Here is an 18,323-nt window from a genome sequence, read left to right on the forward strand (position 1 = left end):
ATCAGGGCCAATGTAGGCTCAGTACTTGTTCAATCAATCAATCACTGCATTTGTAAGCGCGCTACATACCCGAGAGGGTCTCAAGGCGCTGGGGAGAGGGGGTGCTACTGGTCGAAGAGCCAGGTCTTGAGGAGTCTTCTGAAGGCCAGCAGGTCCTGGATCTGTCGTAGGATGGTGGGGAGAGTGTTCCAGGTCTTGGCGGCAAGGTAGGAGAAGGATCTGCCGCCGGCAGTGGTTTTTCGGATGCGGGGGACTGTGGCGAGGGCGAGGTTGGCTGAGCGGAGGCTTCGGGTGGGGGTGTGGAAGCTGAGTCGGTTGTTGAGGTAGGTGGGTCCGGTGTTGTGCAGTGCTTTGTGTGCGTGGATCAGGAGCTTGAAGGTGATCCTTTTGTTGACAGGGAGCCAGTGCAGGCCTCTCAGGTGGAGTGTGATGTGGCTGCGGTGGGGGACGTCGAGGATGAGTCGGGCCGAGGCGTTCTGGATGCGTTGGAGTCGTCTCAGGAGCTTGTTTGTAGTTCCTGAGTAGAGGGCGTTCCCGTAGTCGAGTCTGTTGGTGATGAGGGCCTGGGTAACGTTTTTTCTCGTGTCGAGGGGCATCCATTTGAAGATCCTGCGGAGCATACGGAGGGTGTTGAAGCAGGACGCGGAGACGGTGTTGACTTGCCTGGTCATGGAGAAAGTGGAGTCGAGGATGACCCCCAGGTTGCGTGCGTGGTCCGTGGGTTCCGGGGCTGTGCATAGTGACGTGGGCCACCAAGAGTCGTCCCAGGCTGATGGGGTGGGTCTGAGAATTAGGACCTCCGTCTTGTCTCCTTCATCCAGTCGGTTACGGCCTTCATTCCTCTGTGGAGGTTAGCTTTGGTGGTGTGGGGATATTCGGTGAGGGATATAATCAGCTGGGTGTCGTCGGCGTAGGAGATGATGTTGAGGTTGTGTTGTCGTCCGACGTGGGCGAGGGGGGCCATGTAGATATTGAACAGCATCGGGCTGAGGGAGGATCCCTGTGGGACGCCACATATGATCTCGGTGGGTTTGGAGCAGAAGGGTGGGAGGCGGACGCTCTGGGTTCTGCCGGAGAGGAAGGATGTGGTCCAGGCCAGGGCCTTCTCTTGGATACCGGCGTCATGGAGGCGTGCTGATAGGGTGCGGTGGCAGACCGTGTCAAAGGCTGCTGATAGGTCCAAGAGGATGAGGGTGGCTGTTTCTCCTTTGTCCATCAGGGTCCGGATGTCGTCAGTGGCGGCGATGAGGGTGGTCTCGGTGCTGTGGTAGCTGCGAAAACCGGATTGGGAAGGGTCCAGGATGTTGTTAACTTCGAGGTAGCGGGTCACCTGTTTGTTGACAATCTTCTTGGTCACTTTTGCCGGGAAAGGGAGCAGGGAGATGGGCCGGAAGTTCTTGAGGTCCTTGGGGTCCGCCTTGGGCTTCTTCAGAAGGGCGTTGATCTCGGCGTACTTCCAGCTTTCTGGGAAGGTTGCTGTCTCGAAGGAATAGTTGATTGTTTTCCGGAGGTGGGGCGCGATGGTTGCGCTGGCTTTGTTGAAGACGTGGTGAGGGCAGGAGTCCGATGGGGATCCGGAGTGGATGGAGTTCATGGTTTTGATGGTGTCTTCGTCGCTGATGCTGGACCAGACGGTCAGGCGACTGGTGCGCGTGGTAGTCAGAGGGGTGGTGCACTCAGTGGTGGGTGCAGGGGGCTCGGAGTTGAAGCTGTCGTGGATGTCGGTGATCTTGCGGTGGAAGAAGGTGGCCAGGGAGTCGCACAGGTCTTGAGATGGCGGGATGTCGTTAGTGTTGGAGCTGGGGTTGGAGAGTTCTTTCACGATGCTGAAGAGCTCTTTGGTGTTGTGTGCGTTGTTGTCTAGGCGGTCTTTGAAGGCGGTCTTCTTGGTGGTCCTGATGAGTTGGTGGTGTCTGCGGGTGGCGCTCTTGAGAGCTGTGTGGTTGTCTGGTGTTCGGTCGTGGAGCCATTTCTTCTCCAGCTTCCGACAGGTGTGCTTGGAGATCCGGAGGTCCTCGGTGAACCAGGCGGCTTTCTTGTTGGTGTGGTTGGTTGTAGAGGGTGTTGGCGCAGTCGTTGATCCACTGTGTGAGGTTGGTCGCGGTGGTGTCTGGGTCGGTGGGGTCAGTGGGTGGTCTAAGGGCGAGGGCGGTAGTCCGTTGGTCCTCGGTGACCTTGCCCCAGCAGCGGAGTGGTAGCTGTTGGGTGCGGTGGTGTGTGGTGGGTTTTCTGAAGGTGAAGTGGACGCATCTGTGGTCGGTCCAGTGTGGTTCGGTGGTGTGGTTGAATGAGACGTGGGGGCTTGCGGAGAAGATGGGTTCGAGCGTGTGTCCAGCGGCGTGGGTAGGTGTCGTTACGAGCTGTTTGAGTCCGAGGTTGGCGAGGTTGTCGATCAGGGCTGTGGAGTTGGCGTCGTTGTTGTTCTCGAGGTGGAAGTTCAGGTCCCCGAGGAGGATGTAGTCCGTGGAAGCGAGGGTGTGGGTGCTGATGAGGTCGGCGATGGTGTTACTGAACTGTGGGCGGGTCCGGGAGGTCTGTAGATGAGAGCTCCTCTGAGAGTGGTGTTGGGGTCGGTGTGGATCTGGAAGTGCATGTGCTCGGCGGTGGTGAGGGTGTCATCGGTGTTCGTTGAGATTTTGATGGAGTCTTTGTGGATGATGGCGATTCCTCCTCCCACTCCGTTGGTGCGGTCTCTGCGGGAGATCTTGTAGCCCTGTGGGATGGCTATGGCGATGTCTGGTGCTGAGGTGGCGTTCAGCCAGGTCTCCGTCAGGAAGGCGACGTCGGGGGTGGTGGAGTCTAGGAGGTCCCAGAGTTCGATGGCGTGCTTGCGAGCGGAGCGGGTGTTGAGGAGGATGCAGCGGAGGTGGTTGGGTTCTCTGGCTGGTGGTGTGGAGGATTGGATGCTGGTGAATCTGCAGTTCCGGCAGGTGAAAGGCCCCTGGGTGCATTTCGGGGTGGCCCGGTAGCAGGGGTGGTCTCGTCTGGTGTTGAGTGCGTGGAGGGTGCTTGTGTCGTAGTGCAGTCTGGCATTGCGGGGGGTGCGGGGTCCAGGGGTTCTGGTGCTGGGTGCGGTCCAGGAGTGGACGGGCGCAGACGGGCTTGCCTTAGGTGCACCTTCAGCGCGCCAGACGCGCACCCGCAGTGCGCATCCGCTGCAAGGCCGCTTCGCGGCCTCCATATGAGGGCAGAGGGAGGGAGGAGCAGCTGGGAGGTGGGAGCGGGGCGGCCAATGGGAGTGAAGGTGGCGGGCCGCAGGGGCTCAGCGGCGGTGGAAAACCCAGGGAAAAAACAGCGGGAAAAGACGGAGGGAGAGGGACAACAGAGCACAGGGGTACAGAAAGCAAAACACAGGGGCACAGAATGAAAAAAACAAAGTGGCACAGAAAGCCAAGCGCAGGGGTACAGAATAAAAAATGGAGCGAGCAGTCAGGCGGCAAAAGCGGCAACGGAGGTTCAACCCACAGGGGGCTACGTGGCGGATGGGGGGAGCGACCTGCCAGGTGACAAAGTGTTGGTAGACAAATACGCTGCTGAAGGCTGGATTGATGGGTCCCTTATATCAGCAGAATGTGGTAGAAGCTTCTGAGATTGTTTTCCTATAGAAGGAGAAGGACCTATAGAAGGAGGGACCTGTTGGGGGCTCCCTCCATTCTCCATTTGATTTTCTCAGTTTTCTCTGCTTTGTCTAGGACACTCATTTACCGAGGAGCTCTCAGTTGGGCTATTGCTAGTTATTCGGGATACCATGCTCTTGACCCCTCCTTTTGCTTGTACCCATCGACGGAGGGGGCTGTCTTCCGCATTACTCTTCCCACGTGCGAGCGGCAAATTTGCTGTACAATGCTCTGCCACAGATAGTCAGGCCCTTGGGGTGTTTTCCTTTTTGTTTTGTTTTTTGTTTTTTTAACCCCGGGAGGTGTTTTGTATATTTTAGTGCTAGTCTCTGCTACTGCCTCATTATCTGTGGAGAAAGCCATCTCTTCCCACTCTTCCAAGGCAGATTCCGTGCCATCATTACTCACAGTCATCTGTACATCTCCCGAGCCCTCTGTGACATCTGAGCACCCTAGGGTACTGGCTGCAGAAAGTTTATCGTTAATTTCTATTAAAGATGCTGAGTTATCCACTGCAGAGAGTTGGCTCACAAGTTCAACCGGATTTGCTAGCTCTGCCGGTATAGAAATAGGTTGTCCACTGAGCACCTCTGTGTCCGCAATCTTCTCAGTTCTAACACCTTTGTTGCTACTTAATATCCTCGACTGGGAAAACTCCTTAGATGTATTGTAACAATCTGGAATGGCTTCCAATAATGTATCTGACAGCTCACTACCAGTCATTGTTTGGTTAGCAACCCCATTAACTAAAAGTTCAGCTACTTTTACCGTTTGAAAAAGACGCAGAATCGGCTTACCGACTATCGATGCATTGCTCTTTACTGCCGGTAACAATAGTGTCAGTATCTCCCCCTGTGGCGTCTGCAAGAACTCGTCCAGGCCGTGTTCCTCTTGGAGCATTTTTTGGTGGAGCAATTCCTCGATCAGGATCAGAAACGAACACCGATGTCGGCGTTTCATAAAAAAATCATTAGGTGTAGGGAGCTCATCCGTGCGGTGGTACTCTGCGGCGGCGTCAGTCCGCCATCTTGCTCCTCCGACCGTCCATTCAGCTTTTCCAAAGACCGCTCAAGCATCATGAATATAAAATGCATTTATAAAAGTATGCGTACTCCTACGATGCATATCTAGATGTACCAAAGTGTACCTAGCATGTGAGTAGGTGTGAAAACCAAGAATCCCTCTAGGATTAGCCTAACCCCATTACCTGAATAGGGAGAGAGTGGGACCCCGTCCTGGTCTCGAATTGGACACCCCGCAAGGGTTGTTTAGACCACTGTCAGCTGGAGCGACTGAATGCAGGAGCCTCAGCGTCTCTGGTCAGTGAGTGTGTTTGCCTGGAAGTCTTGGTTCCCTCTGCTTAATGTTAGCAAAATGTGCTGTATTTATACAGAAAGTATATAGAGTTCCTTTTTCCCTTTTCCCTTGTTTTAGCACTTGTTGGGTATGAGGATGACTTATGAGATGAACCGTGTATGTAGATGTTATGCAGGTGGATTGACGCCCTTGCCTGGTTTCCAAGGGGCATATCAACAACAACCGGCGATAATTATCTCTAAGCGCACTTAGCGCCAGGATAATTATCGCCGGGTAGCGTGAATTTTTATCGCTGAGCTAGCGTGCTATTAGCAACGCTTATCTCAATAGCGATAAAAATCCTCACGCTAACAGGCTAACGTGAGATTATCGCTGGGTTTCCAGCGATAATCTCACGTTAGCCTGTTAGCGTGATGTTGTTGATAGGGACAGGCAAACTTAGCCATGATATCCTCCTTCCATAGGATATCATGGCTAAGTCAGAAAAATACCAGATGTAAAAAAGCAGCGTTAACCGCGGTTAGCGCTGCTTTTTTTGTCTCTAACAGGGTTAGCGACATTCTTGATAATAGGAGAAATGTCGCTTAGCGACATTTCTCCTATTATTTTACTCTGGTACGCCCCCTTTGCATCTCATTAGAGATGCAAGGGGAAGCGTAGAGTAAAAGGGTGCTAACATGCAAATTTGCATGTTAGCACCCTGTTGTTGATAGGGCGCTAGTTTTATCTCTCCTTTTTTGGCTTTTAAAGCCAAAAAAGCAGAGATAAAGCCCTTGTTGATATGCCCCCAAGAACCCTCATGAATGTTCATTCATACTGTATGAGCACATTGGAGATGTTATAGGAGGCCTTTGTTTGGGAAAAACCCTCCTTCTGTACCCAGACCACAGACTAGATAAGGTTCAACCCTCAGAACTCGTTATTGTGTAGTATAGGGAACTAATGTAGGTGAAAGAGCATGCTTATATACGGGCATCTAAGATCATTCCTATATTAGGGCATCTATATGAAATATAACACTGCAGACACTGGAGGCTCCCCAGATGCACCTTTCCATTACACCACTCTGACTGCTCCTCCCTCAGTGCACCTGTTATCCATGGTGTCCCTACTCAGTAGATGTACACAAATTCACAGTGTGGACTGGTGCGCTCTTGTTACATTGTTTAACCCGTTCGCTGCGTGCGTCGGCCAACGGCCGTCGCGAGCACTACCTCTGTAGTGCTGCGCACGTCCGTTGGCCGACGCGGTCCCGCCCGCACACGGAAACGCCTGCACTGTGGCGGATTTTACGCCGTGGTTAACGGGTTAATGCATGTAGTTTTTACATATTTTTATAGGTTCTAAGTTTAATCTCCCTGTGACCATATAACCGTACTGTTGAAAATATGATTCAGTGATTATTAATATGAGAAACCTGGAAAATACTCAATAAACAGACTCAAACAAAAAAATGAACCAATCACAGTCCTTCCCTATAGTGTGCTTCCTGTTCCAAGCCTCTCACTAGAGTCTTGCAAATGTCTTGCAAGAATGTAAAAAAAAGAAAAGTACTTGCTTTATATGTTCCATAGAACAATACATAATTCATTTTTCTAGCTTAGTCAACATGTCTAATGTTCTTCTTTCTTCAAATTTACAGGAAAACACTGTAATTAACGTAATTCTAAATAAACAATCTTGCTAGTATGTTGTGAAAGCCAAACAGGAGGTACCGCTCCCTTGGAGTCCACGAAGGGGATTGTGCCTCTAGCTCCAGCAAGCGTCTCGCGAGAGCCATCACTAAATCACTATTCTATTATAGACTGACATTAAATAATAAATGAAAACATGATAAAGAACTGTATATAATAGATCACAATGAAAGTTAGAACTCTATAATCTCGCAAGTGTCCTGCGAGCATCTCACAAGAGTAATGACACCTTAAAAATAGATTGTTGGTAACATGTCTCGATATGAGAGATACAAGAACTGAGCAAATACACTATCTGTACTTAAATATAGAAAATGTATCTGTTTACTACTCATAGATATTTTAGAAACATTTTGCAAACTGTGAACCATATCCCGTTAGGTTACAATAAAAAAAGTATTCTTTCAAAATAATGTCTGCACACTTATAATATTATAAAGTCTTTCTATCTTATATAATCTCACTTAACAAATTGATTTACTTTCTTTTTAAACTTAGAAATTCACAGAAAAAAACAAAGGTTAAAATAACAATATAGTTGGGGTAATAAAAAGATCAGTTTTCAATTAAAAAAACACCTTAGCAATTCACTGGAAAAACAAAGGTAAAAAAGTAATGTTATATTTAGGTGACTTTCTCAGTGACATCATAAATGTTTTTAACTAAAATAAACCACATAAACTCAGCAGTTATAGTTAGCAGCCCTATCTATAACATGCGAACCCCGCCATGCACTGCTTTGACCTCACATGACATCACTGATGATATGTTCTATGACACAATTTATGACATCACTATCGATTTTTAATTCAAAATGTTAATGTTGTCACTGAGAAAATCACCTAACCATACCAATAGATGTAACTGGAGTGTATGAATAACAAGCTTTCTGTAAATAACTGGTCTTACTGGGTCACATTAGGTGCACACACATTATAGTTTGTGCACATATCATAGAGTTCTCACATAGTTTTAATTGTTTCAGCATACCGTCACCTTCTCCATGGTCAGACCTTGGGAGTCCAAATGTTCCCAATAACCCAGGACAAGGGCATTACCATGGATTGTTTCGTAGAGGTCATGACATACATAACCAACCATGAAGTATGGAAGTAATGAATAATTTGTTAACTTATAGACTGATATTCCCTAAACATTCCAAGAAAATGAATGTCCTAAAGGGATATGAAGCAAAGATTGAAAGAGAGGGTTAAAAACAGACTGAAATAGCAGAGACGGAGAACAATCTTTCATGAAGCATAGATTATTTGAGCAGGTATAGACCTTCTGTAGCAGCCTATTGTAACTTTACCTAGTAACGGAACATGAAGGCAAACTGTTGTGTGTTTTTCCTTATTTCTGCTTTTTGGGAACTCTTATACAATTCATGTATTCATTCAATATACATTATATAAGTTTACCTTCGACACAGTAGAACTGTCCAGATGGATTGCCAAGTGCAAACTCAAGCTCAATGAAGACAAGACTGAGCTTATGATACCGGGTAATAACCTCAGTAAGAAAGTTCCAACTCCACTGCCTGATTGTCTGGAGGGACTCCCCACTCCTAAAGGGGGAGAAAAAGAGTCTCGGAATGTGGCTAGACTCTAGTCTTGCCAAGGAGTGCACAGCAAAAAAACTTGTGGCAGGTTGCTTTGGTATCCTTAGACTTTTAAGAAAGGTTTCAAACCTGTTCCCTTTTTTAGCTAAAAAACGAATTGTCCAGGCCCTCAGCATCTCTTGCCTCTATTATGGCAATGCTCTTTACCTTGGGTCACCTCAATATGTGACGATAAGGCTACAGACCACATAGAATACGGCTGCTTGGCTTCTTATGAATCTTACTAAGCGATACCAAAGGGGATGATGGACGGAGCGTTTGAGCAAATCAAACACTCACCCCCAGTCAACTGATCTGGGTTTAATCCATGATCCTTCTTTAGCTCACTCCATCACCCCAGTTCAGACATGGCCATATGCAAATCAGTCTGACCCTGTGCCTCATGGGAACAGTCCAGCCCGAACTGCCAAGCCATGTCTTCTCTGGACCGGAAACAAGCATCCTGGAACTGGTTTCAGGTTCATAACTCTCATCAGCCAGGCTATCTTGAATCTAGTGGCAAAGTGAGCAAGGGACCCACGTCTGGGCATATCCTGCCAGCTTAGGGTGAATAAAGCGATACCAAAGGGGATGATGAATGGCGCAGCAATGCATACTTCTAATAAAGGAGGGTAAGCTTAAACACCTGATCTAAAATGCTTATTTTAACACGAATCCTGCCTGCTGTGGTGACAGAATCTGCCCGTCTTCAATCCATTCATGTAACTTCATTAAAACCTGTCCAGCAAAGACTTTTTGTAAATTGTTTATCAAGCTAATAGGCCTATAGTTAACTGGGCAGCCTGTGTCTCCCTTTTCAAACACAGGAATTATTGCTGTCCCTCTCCAACAATCGAGGATCCACCCCTAGCTGAGATTGCATTTGACAACAGATTAACATATCAAGCCGAAAGCTTGGGTTCAGCTTTATAAAGGTCTCCCGGTGTGTAATCTGGTCCATGTACCTTTTGGGATTTTAAGCTGTTAACAGCTAAAAGGTTCTCCGCCAAACTAAAAGAAATCTTAGTGCAAGGACCGCAATCTAGTTCAATCCGGTCATAGCTGGGATCCTCCTCATTATAAATTAAAGTAGGTTCCTCTTGCCTAACTTTTGAGTAAAGTGCCATAACATTTCCTAGCATTTATCAGGCGAAAAATGCTATTGCCTTGAACTTTGGTGCCCAATATTCCAGTGAGTAATAATTGACTAAAAAGTATGGTTGTCTCTGACTTTGAGATCCTGGAGCATGTCTTTCGACCTGTTATCCTCCCATTCTCTCTTGGCTTTGTCTAGCATTACCTTATGCCTCTGATGGGAAGTCACAAATTCATCACAGTGACATCCCCTGGCTGCTGTGTTCATAAACCTCTGGGCCTGCTCACATTCCTCTAAGAACCACTTAGGATCTTTCTTAGGGCACTTGAACTTGTTCTTATGTTTCCTATAAAAGATGGATTTTAGTCTATTGAAAAAACATTAATGAATATTTAAGATAATGAAGGATCCACACTCTCAATGTCAACACCAGACATGAAATGTAAGAACAGATGATACGTTTCAGCTTGTGTTTTTGATCTGACATTACACTAGGCCAGGAGATCCTTCAGCCATTATTATCTAGAATGGGTTCAGGAGCCATCGCAAGGTTAAATGGAGGTGATCTATTAAACTCTGACCCTGATGAAATAGTAGTGAGGGGATAGTGATTACTATTGTCACGTTGTCAACCTTCATGTCCCTTAATGATGACCATAACTTTACGTCTAGTAGGATGTAATCGATGGTACTGCTCTGTCCACCTCTCCTGAATGAAACTGCCCCATTTATATCAAGAGGAGTTTGCCCCTTACATGCCCCCAGACTACGGCCAACAACTACTGAGGCCACTTGTAGGGTAGTGATTATAAAAGTACGATGTGGGCTCCCTATCAGATTGGGGATCCGGCAGTATTCGGTCTCTTCTTCAGTTACCAAACTAATTGTTGATGAGGGCTCAAAAGAAGTGTTAAAGTCACCTACAACAAATATTTTAGCTACCTGTTGACATAATTCAATCAACTCATCCAGCATGGTCAAAACTTGTGAATCACAGTTGGTGGGCATTTGACGTGAACAAATGTTCAACTAGATCAAATACATGCCCCTTAAAAAATCAGTTTAATGCCCATTATATCAAGAGAATCTATACTTAAGAGCTCTTGAATAAAAGCAACATCATTTTTTACTGGGATCAACAGACCACCCATTCTCTGCCCTGAATTTGCTGGAGGGATTGCTTCCACACTGCAGGCAGCAAATGCATCCCGGAATACCTTCTTGTTAGCCCAGGTTTCCTGAAAAAGCCATACATCATACGTCCCCACGAAATCTATCTAGTCTTGGTCATCCAATTTGGCTTTTACCACAGTTTTAATCCACGAGATCAAGGAAAGGTCAGTTCTGAACCCTGGTGCCTGCTGAACAGGAGATTCAATTCTTTGTTCTCCATGGATGAATACACAAGGTTTAATTGTTGTTGTTTCAGAATGGGTCATCTCTATAGGGTCAGTAGTTGCAGAATTTACAGAAGAGACCATCTCTGAGCTGCCAGCTGCTAGCACAAGCTCTCTTTCATCCCTGTTTAGTTGTTTATAACACAGTCAATCTATTTCATGAAGATTGGAGCACCCTTCACTGACAGGCGTGGTTTGAGTACTTAAGGGCTCTGTCATAAAATTAATATGATCTGATTGCACCTTTGAATCTATTGTCTCTTGAATTTGTGTTGTTTTGGTGTGGTTCTAATTATTACATGTTACCCTACTATTCCAATCTTACATTTTTATTGCTTGGTGTTTTGACTTCACTACTCTTTTTGTGCTGCAGAAATACTTTGCTCCATGAACTATGCTAAGCCTCCCTACACGGTGCCATGGCAACCAGGGGGCTGAGCTCAAAGTTAATTTAGTGACTTTGGGGGTTCAGCCTGATTAGGGTTGAGACTTTTCCTTGAGGTGGGCAGTCACCAACCCGGCGTTCTTGTGTGTGCTTCCTTGAGAGGAAAGGTGTTCCAATAATTCAAAAATAAATACAATTTATTGTTGAATGTCTCTGTCAGGATTATTGATGATGATGGATTACCTGATACACATAATCTCCTGCTAAAATGTGCAGATGTGTGGGTTAAGTAAGATCTATGTGGCCGCATTTAAAGGTGGACCTATACAAAACTAACACAAGGAAGCCAAGCAAGATACTGGCAGGTGTCTGGTTTGGGTTGAAAATGCTGTGGTTGTGTGGATTCTGTGATATATTTTCTAACCACACAAAATGCTAAGGCTATGCCTCAACAATGAGGACTGCATCCCAGTGTTAACAAACCTCTCTGCTATGATCTTTCCGAAAAGACCTCTAGTCTTGAAAAAACATAATCAAAATGTAATTTCACTATAACAGTGTGATCTGAAAATCCTGTACTAATGTCTACATTCCTCCCAACTTAAACCTGAGTTCACAGCCTCTGGTTACAAATCAGTCCTCTTCACCACCTTCTCTGTGACCAGCCTTCCTCCTCGAGCCTACTCTCCACACTGTAATGCTCTCCAGTGTAATGTGCAGCACTCTGTTACTTTGTTGTTAGGTTTGCTTTCCAAGATGCAGATACATTGGTCACAGTTCGTGCCAGGAACTGAGATCTCATAATCCTGATTGTTTCTTACCTGTGCAGCGCACTCCTGCAGATTTTGTGGAGTCGCAGTCCCGAGGTACCTTATTAATGAAGGGACACTCTGAGAGCCAGCGTTCACTTCCCTTGCACTGTACATCTGTTATCAGTACTGCTTCATGTGTATTTCGAATAAAGGAAGATCCGGTTGTTGCTGAAACTGGAACTCCACACCCCAGCTCTCTACAGACCACTGCAGCATCCTTCATGTCCCACTGGTGGTTACACACTCTTCCCCATCTCCAGGTTTGAATCCGCAAAAATCCAACACAGGGATTCTTGTAATGTGTTAGTACAACCTTCATGGGGGGAGCTGCAGAAACAGAAGAAATGCACATTGTTACATTCTGTAAACCCTTTCACCCCCTGTATATTTGCAAACCCCTGTGCCAAAGTGTTTGCTAAAATATAAGCATTAGAATTCTCCAAGCATGGATGCACACAATACACTCATAAAACAGTATATTTTTCATTACATTCAGGGCTGCCTGTTGGTGTATAAACCCCTCAATAATATCTCTTTGCGCCCTTCAGTTTTCCTCACACAGGAACATATCTCTGCCATGGCATGACCCAAATCAGAATTTGCCTGGATTCTCAGAGTGTGGTTTTCCATGTGTTTGAGCAGGAATCCACACTAAACACCCGGGAATGTTTTAAATACGGGGTTAGTTCATGGGGAACACCAGTGGCATAACATTAGCCCCTGCGATGTAGGGGACCTGAGCTCCAGGGGGCCCCTCTGGCACTATGTGCATTCAGCGGACCCTTTGCCTGAGAGCACCCGACGGGTCTAGAGCATGGGGGGTCTTCACGTTACACCACTGGGGAACACCGCACTATTTTGGTTCCGGGGTCTGCTAACACTGAGGGTACCTACCAACTGCAGACATTTCCACACACTTGGCAGAGAGGAATTGATGCAGATGGTGCTCACAGAAGCCAAACACGTTATGTTATACAGAATTCCTGTAAATTTCAAAACTACATGTAAATATATCACACTTTCTTCACTTTTGAGTGACAAAAACTCCAGAAACTCAATCAAATGCCTCCCATCAAATATTCCTTATTTCTTTCTGCTAAGAACAGTACCTGCATGTGTAAGAGGGTCTCTTGCATGAGGTAGGAATATACCAAAATGATGACCATCTCAACACCACATTGAAGTACACTGACTTCACATTGTCACAGATTTGATCTTTTCCTGTGTGTTATGATTTGCCTCGATGTGCAGAAATGGACACTGGTTGGATAACTTCTCAGACTAAGAAAAAATCAAATCACCATTGAGCTCCTCATTGGGGCACAGATGTGAGTCCCACTGGATGAATTCACTCATAGAATAAGAAAACCATACATTAAATTACATATCATTTCCAATCTAAAAGCACCCGTCTCATGAGGCACATAGAGATTAAAGCCCTTGCTCCACTATATAATGCAGTCTCCTTGTGTCAGTTCTCAGGATTCTCATGGTGAAGCTCTGTTGAGACCCCCCTGACAGGTGGCATAGTGGGACAGTCCATTTATGGTGCACAGCAGAGTATGCACTGCAGATAAATAGCACATGTTCCACCGTCTCATTTAAATATGTATTATATATGTATAGCAATTTGCATTGAAGAATGAGTGGATATATAAATATAAATATCTAGATGGAAGATTTAGTAGCAGTGTGACTGACTGTTTACTTGACTAATTTATAGTGTCTCACTAAATATATTGGATAGTGACTAAACTGTGTGAATATCTGTATCGCTTTGTAAGTTGTTGTGCACCAGTTGGTTACTAGCTATGTGAAAGCCTATATTATTGATTGATTAGTTAACTGAGTATTTGTATGGGAAAGTGAATGCGAGTGTGGTTCGGTGGGGGGTGTGTGACTGAACAAAGATGTGTGAATAGTTGATTCAGTAGGTATATGAAGTCAAAACTTCACGTTATAACAGTTGTTTGGGTGAGTGAATATCTTTATGGGTGTGGTGATGAGCCAATACATGTCTCAATGGTACATGTCCAACAAACTAGGAAAATAAAAGTCAGTGTATGTGTCTGTTGTTGTATATAAATAAGTATATATATGACTCAGTGATTGTATGAGTGACTGTATGGATAACTGTATTCTTCTAATAGTGTTTTTATAACACGCTTAGTATGATTTATTATCTATATGAATAGATGAAGTGGTGTTTTTATAAGTGTATAGGTAAATAAAAGTAAGTATGATCCATTGTTTGTATAAGTGAGTAGGATGACTTCATAAGTGATTAGGATGTGTGCTGGTGTGTAATGTCGATATAGGTGTATAAGTGATAGTGTTCTATTGATCATTGACAGCATGTATGAGTGAATCTATAGGTAAGTGATTAGATGTGTGTATAGATCTAGGAATCACTGAGTGGGTGTTTAGAAACTTGTATTGGTGTGTCAATGGTTTTAAATCTGGCACTCTGTATTTTACAGTGAGTGATGAAAGGTTATACTATTGTATGATGAGGTGTATCTGATTGTCACATGGATGATGACATCAGTGATGTCATCAGTGATGTCATTTGAGATGTCATCAGTGATCTCACTGACCATGTCATGAATGATGTAATATGTGACATCATCAGCAGTGGGTTGCAGGCGCGCGAGATGTAGTTAGTACAACTAACTATATCAGAGTAATTTCAATGGTTTTGTTCGAGTGAAATGTCCAGCTAACTATAACACCCCTAAAACCTATTGTTTTTTCAGTGAATTTCTAAGGTTTTTTTAAATGCTAATTCCTAACTATATCAGGCCTGAAAACTATGGTTTTTTCAGTGAATTTCCAAGGTTTTTAAAATGATAATTCCTAACTATATCAGGCCTGAAACCTATGGTTTTTTCAGTGATTTTCAGAGATTTTGTAAATGACAATTTTTAATGTATTAATTGTTATACTGATTTTTTTGATACTGATTTAATACATTTTTTAAACTATTTATTTTTAGATATTTTTTTTAATTACATTATAATTACATTATACATTACAATACACAATATACTTTCTCAGAATGAATTACTTTAGTTTAAATACTTGGCAAATAAGCAACATACTTTTACAGTAGTTACAGTTGTTGCAATGGGCAACACAATTTCAAACACAAAGCAACATTGAGCTCAATGTGCATTTCTAGTTAAATGCAATTAGTTACTTTATGGATTACTTTTCTAACCACAGGACTGGATCCTAGATTCATTCCTTGGACATCTCCTGTAAACAGTTGAGTAAAAGCGTTTTGGTTACAGTAGTAATTTTTAAGGAATATTATTGTATTTTAAAAGTTGACACTTAGAAAATGTTTCACATAGAATCACCAATTTTATCCTATGGCAGAAAATTCACTTAGCAGGTAAGTAGTGTTATCGTTACTTTTTCTTACTCAGTGGTGGATCCTGGACCCAGCACTGTCCAACCTCCTGTAAACAGTTGAAAGAATGTGTTTAAGTCATACAGACGATTTTTTAGGAAGATTTTTAGTCTGTGAAACTTTTCTGCTGAAAACCACACAATGGATTCCTATGGAAGGAATTTCAAGTTACTAGTAAGTACGCTTAGAATTTCTTTTCAGGGTCAGTGCTGGTCTAAAAGATGCAGCACTGGGTTCTCTCCTGATTACAGGTGAGTAAATCGGAATTCGTAGTTCGGCTGATTTTAGAGGAATATTTGTACGTTTCAAAAATGGACACTTTGAAACTTTTCTGCTGAAAACCACACAATGGATTCCTATGGAAGGAAATACAAGTTACTGGTAAGTACGTTTAGAATTACTTTTCAGGGTCAGTGCTGGTCTAAAAGATGCAGCACTGGGTTCTCTCCTAATAACAGGTGAGTAAATCGGAATTTGTAGTTCGGTTGATTTTAGAGGAATATTTGTACGTTTCAAAAATGGACACTTTGAAAGTTTTCAGGAGGATTATTGCACCCATATTATGCAGTGGTGGCGTTATATTGATGATGTCCTTATTATTTGGAAAGGGGATGAGTTAAGTGCAAAAAACTTTATTGACAAAATCAATAATAATATCTATAACCTCAAATTTACTTCACATTTGAGCACAGTACAAATAGATTTCTTAGATGTCAAAATCTATGTGAAAGAGAAACGGCTGGCTACTTCCCTGCATAGGAAATCTACAGCAGGGAACACTACGTTACACGCCAGTAGCGCACATCCCCACCATACAATCAGAAGCATACCTCTAGGTGAACTAACATGCCTAAAACGTATTTGTAGCACGTCTGAGGACTACGAAATATGTAAGCAAGAGGCACTGAGAAGATTTCGCACTAGAGGGTATAAGGAATCCATCCTTAATGAGGCAATCTCTAAAGTAGATTTAAAACCTAGAACTACACTTTTATCCTCCAACAGTCATTCGGAAGTCAAGGATAATCTGAATAATATTCCCAGACTTATCACGGCGTTTAACAGACAGGAAAGACAGATTAAGGCAATTGTCAAGCGCAATTGGCCTATCATTATGACAGATGGTGTATTAGCTCCCATGTTGCCGACACAACCCATGATTACCCATAGGAAGGGCCCTTCCATGAGAACACAGATCGTGAAATCTTTCCCTGAACTAGCTGCTGCAAGACCTTGGCTACAACTTAAATTGGGGTTCATTAAATGTTCCTCTTGTAGAGCCTGTAAATTCGGAGTGAACACAGATACATATTCCACCCCTTTTAGCCCTAACTTGGTAAAAATCCAGGGTAGATTCACTTGCAAAACAGAATTTGCAGTGTATGTTCTGACGTGCACCTGTGGGCTCAGATATGTGGGCAGCACTAAGCTACAGGTGCACGTCAGAATCCTACAACACTTGCGAGCCATAGTCAATAATGATTCTTCCTACCCAGTGGCTAGGCATTTCAAAATGGTGCACAATAACGATCTGAAATGTTTGGCGTACTATGTAATAGCAAATGTACCCAAATTGCGACGTGGGGGAAGCAGGGAAAGAATTTTAAGGCAACTGGAATCTAAAATGATTGTTGAATTAGATAGCAAGACCCCTAATGGTTTAAATAACACAGATGAGATGTATCATTTTTTGTAAGTACTATAGTGTTACACATTTGGGCTTACTCAGGATAGAAAACATTTTTACATTTTTGGATTATGAATAATAATAATAATAATTTTTATCGATTTACTAATTTTTAACTAATCTTTGGGAACTCCCGGTAGTGTGTTATTGGTTGTTTGATCTTTGATCATTCAGTTAAGATGACTGTGATTCCTCTTCCCTTTTCAATTTGCACATGAAAACATCAAAAGGTTTTAGTTAGGTTTTAGCCCGAATTTTAACTTTGTTGAATGTGGGTTTTAGCCTTCTTTTACCTGTTTTCTTGATGTTCTTATATGTTTAGATGCACACATTTTTACAGTTTTTTATTGCACTTGCACTTTGTGGTGATCCATGGATGGATCAGATAGTTAGCACTTTTAACTTAGGTGTGTAATACTGCATTGATCTGTCTGTCAATATAAGATTTAGTTGAATAACATAGCATTTAGGCTGACATTTTTTACTTGTTGGGACATATATACGATCATAAGACTAATACTGTTCTATCCTCTTAAATTGTTGCATTTTGGTCATATATTTATTCACCAAAGGCTTTGACAATTTTAACATACTTTGAGGTTTAAATGTGTTTTTTAATATATAAATAATTTTTTATAAAAAACTTTATTTATTAACATATTTATTAGCTTTTAGAATTAGCTTTTAGAATTATTTTGAGTATTTATGTCTCTTTTTGGTCGTAAAATGTAACACAACTGTTAATTTATAAGCATTTAAGCAGCAATGATTCAACATATGTGGAGACAACAGACTTTGCGTAATACCAATGTTGTGCAGTATCTTACCCACTTTCTATGTCTATGCACCATGTGGTGTGGACACTCCAATCACTGTTTAGCATTTAAAAATAATGACGAAAGTGTTACAAGCTGACTTGTGAGCAAGGACTTCTGAAGCCCGAAACGCGTCAGGTTCGAGGTTGAGAAAGGAATAAACATCATCTAACCTCATTCATTTGAGTTTGCGTCTCTGTTCGCCATTGCTGTGGAGGTGCATGGAAACCTTCGTTGTATATATATATATATTACCTACTGGCGGTCGCCAGTAGGTAGTTATAGTTAGGACCACGTTTCCATAGGAAAACCTCAACATTCTATTTTGAATAACTTTGGCGCCGGTCGACGAATCCTCGCGAATTTCTCAAAATAGGTGGGGCGCTATGCTCCGCTCCTACCCTGAAAGTCTCGGGGGGATTCATCAAGCGGGGGCTGAGATAAAAGGGGGGTCCCAAAACGCGTTTTTCCCATGCATTTTTCCATAG

General features: G+C 43.6%; 1 protein-coding gene across 4 annotated transcripts in view; it reads right to left on the minus strand.

The window, feature by feature from the left end:
- Positions 1-18,323, minus strand: part of LOC146859552 (CD5 antigen-like) — a 721,628-nt gene that overhangs the window by 461,463 nt on the left and 241,842 nt on the right. For all 4 annotated transcript variants that reach the window (XM_085650250.1, XM_085650252.1, XM_085650249.1 and 1 more), the window contains one exon: positions 11,928-12,245. In XM_085650250.1, coding sequence (XP_085506376.1) covers positions 11,928-12,245 — 318 coding nt within the window. The remainder of the gene's footprint in view (positions 1-11,927; positions 12,246-18,323) is intronic.

The sequence above is a fragment of the Triturus cristatus genome, chromosome 3_2 (genome assembly GCF_964204655.1).
Source record: "Triturus cristatus chromosome 3_2, aTriCri1.1, whole genome shotgun sequence".
NCBI classification, from domain to species: domain Eukaryota; kingdom Metazoa; phylum Chordata; class Amphibia; order Caudata; family Salamandridae; genus Triturus; species Triturus cristatus.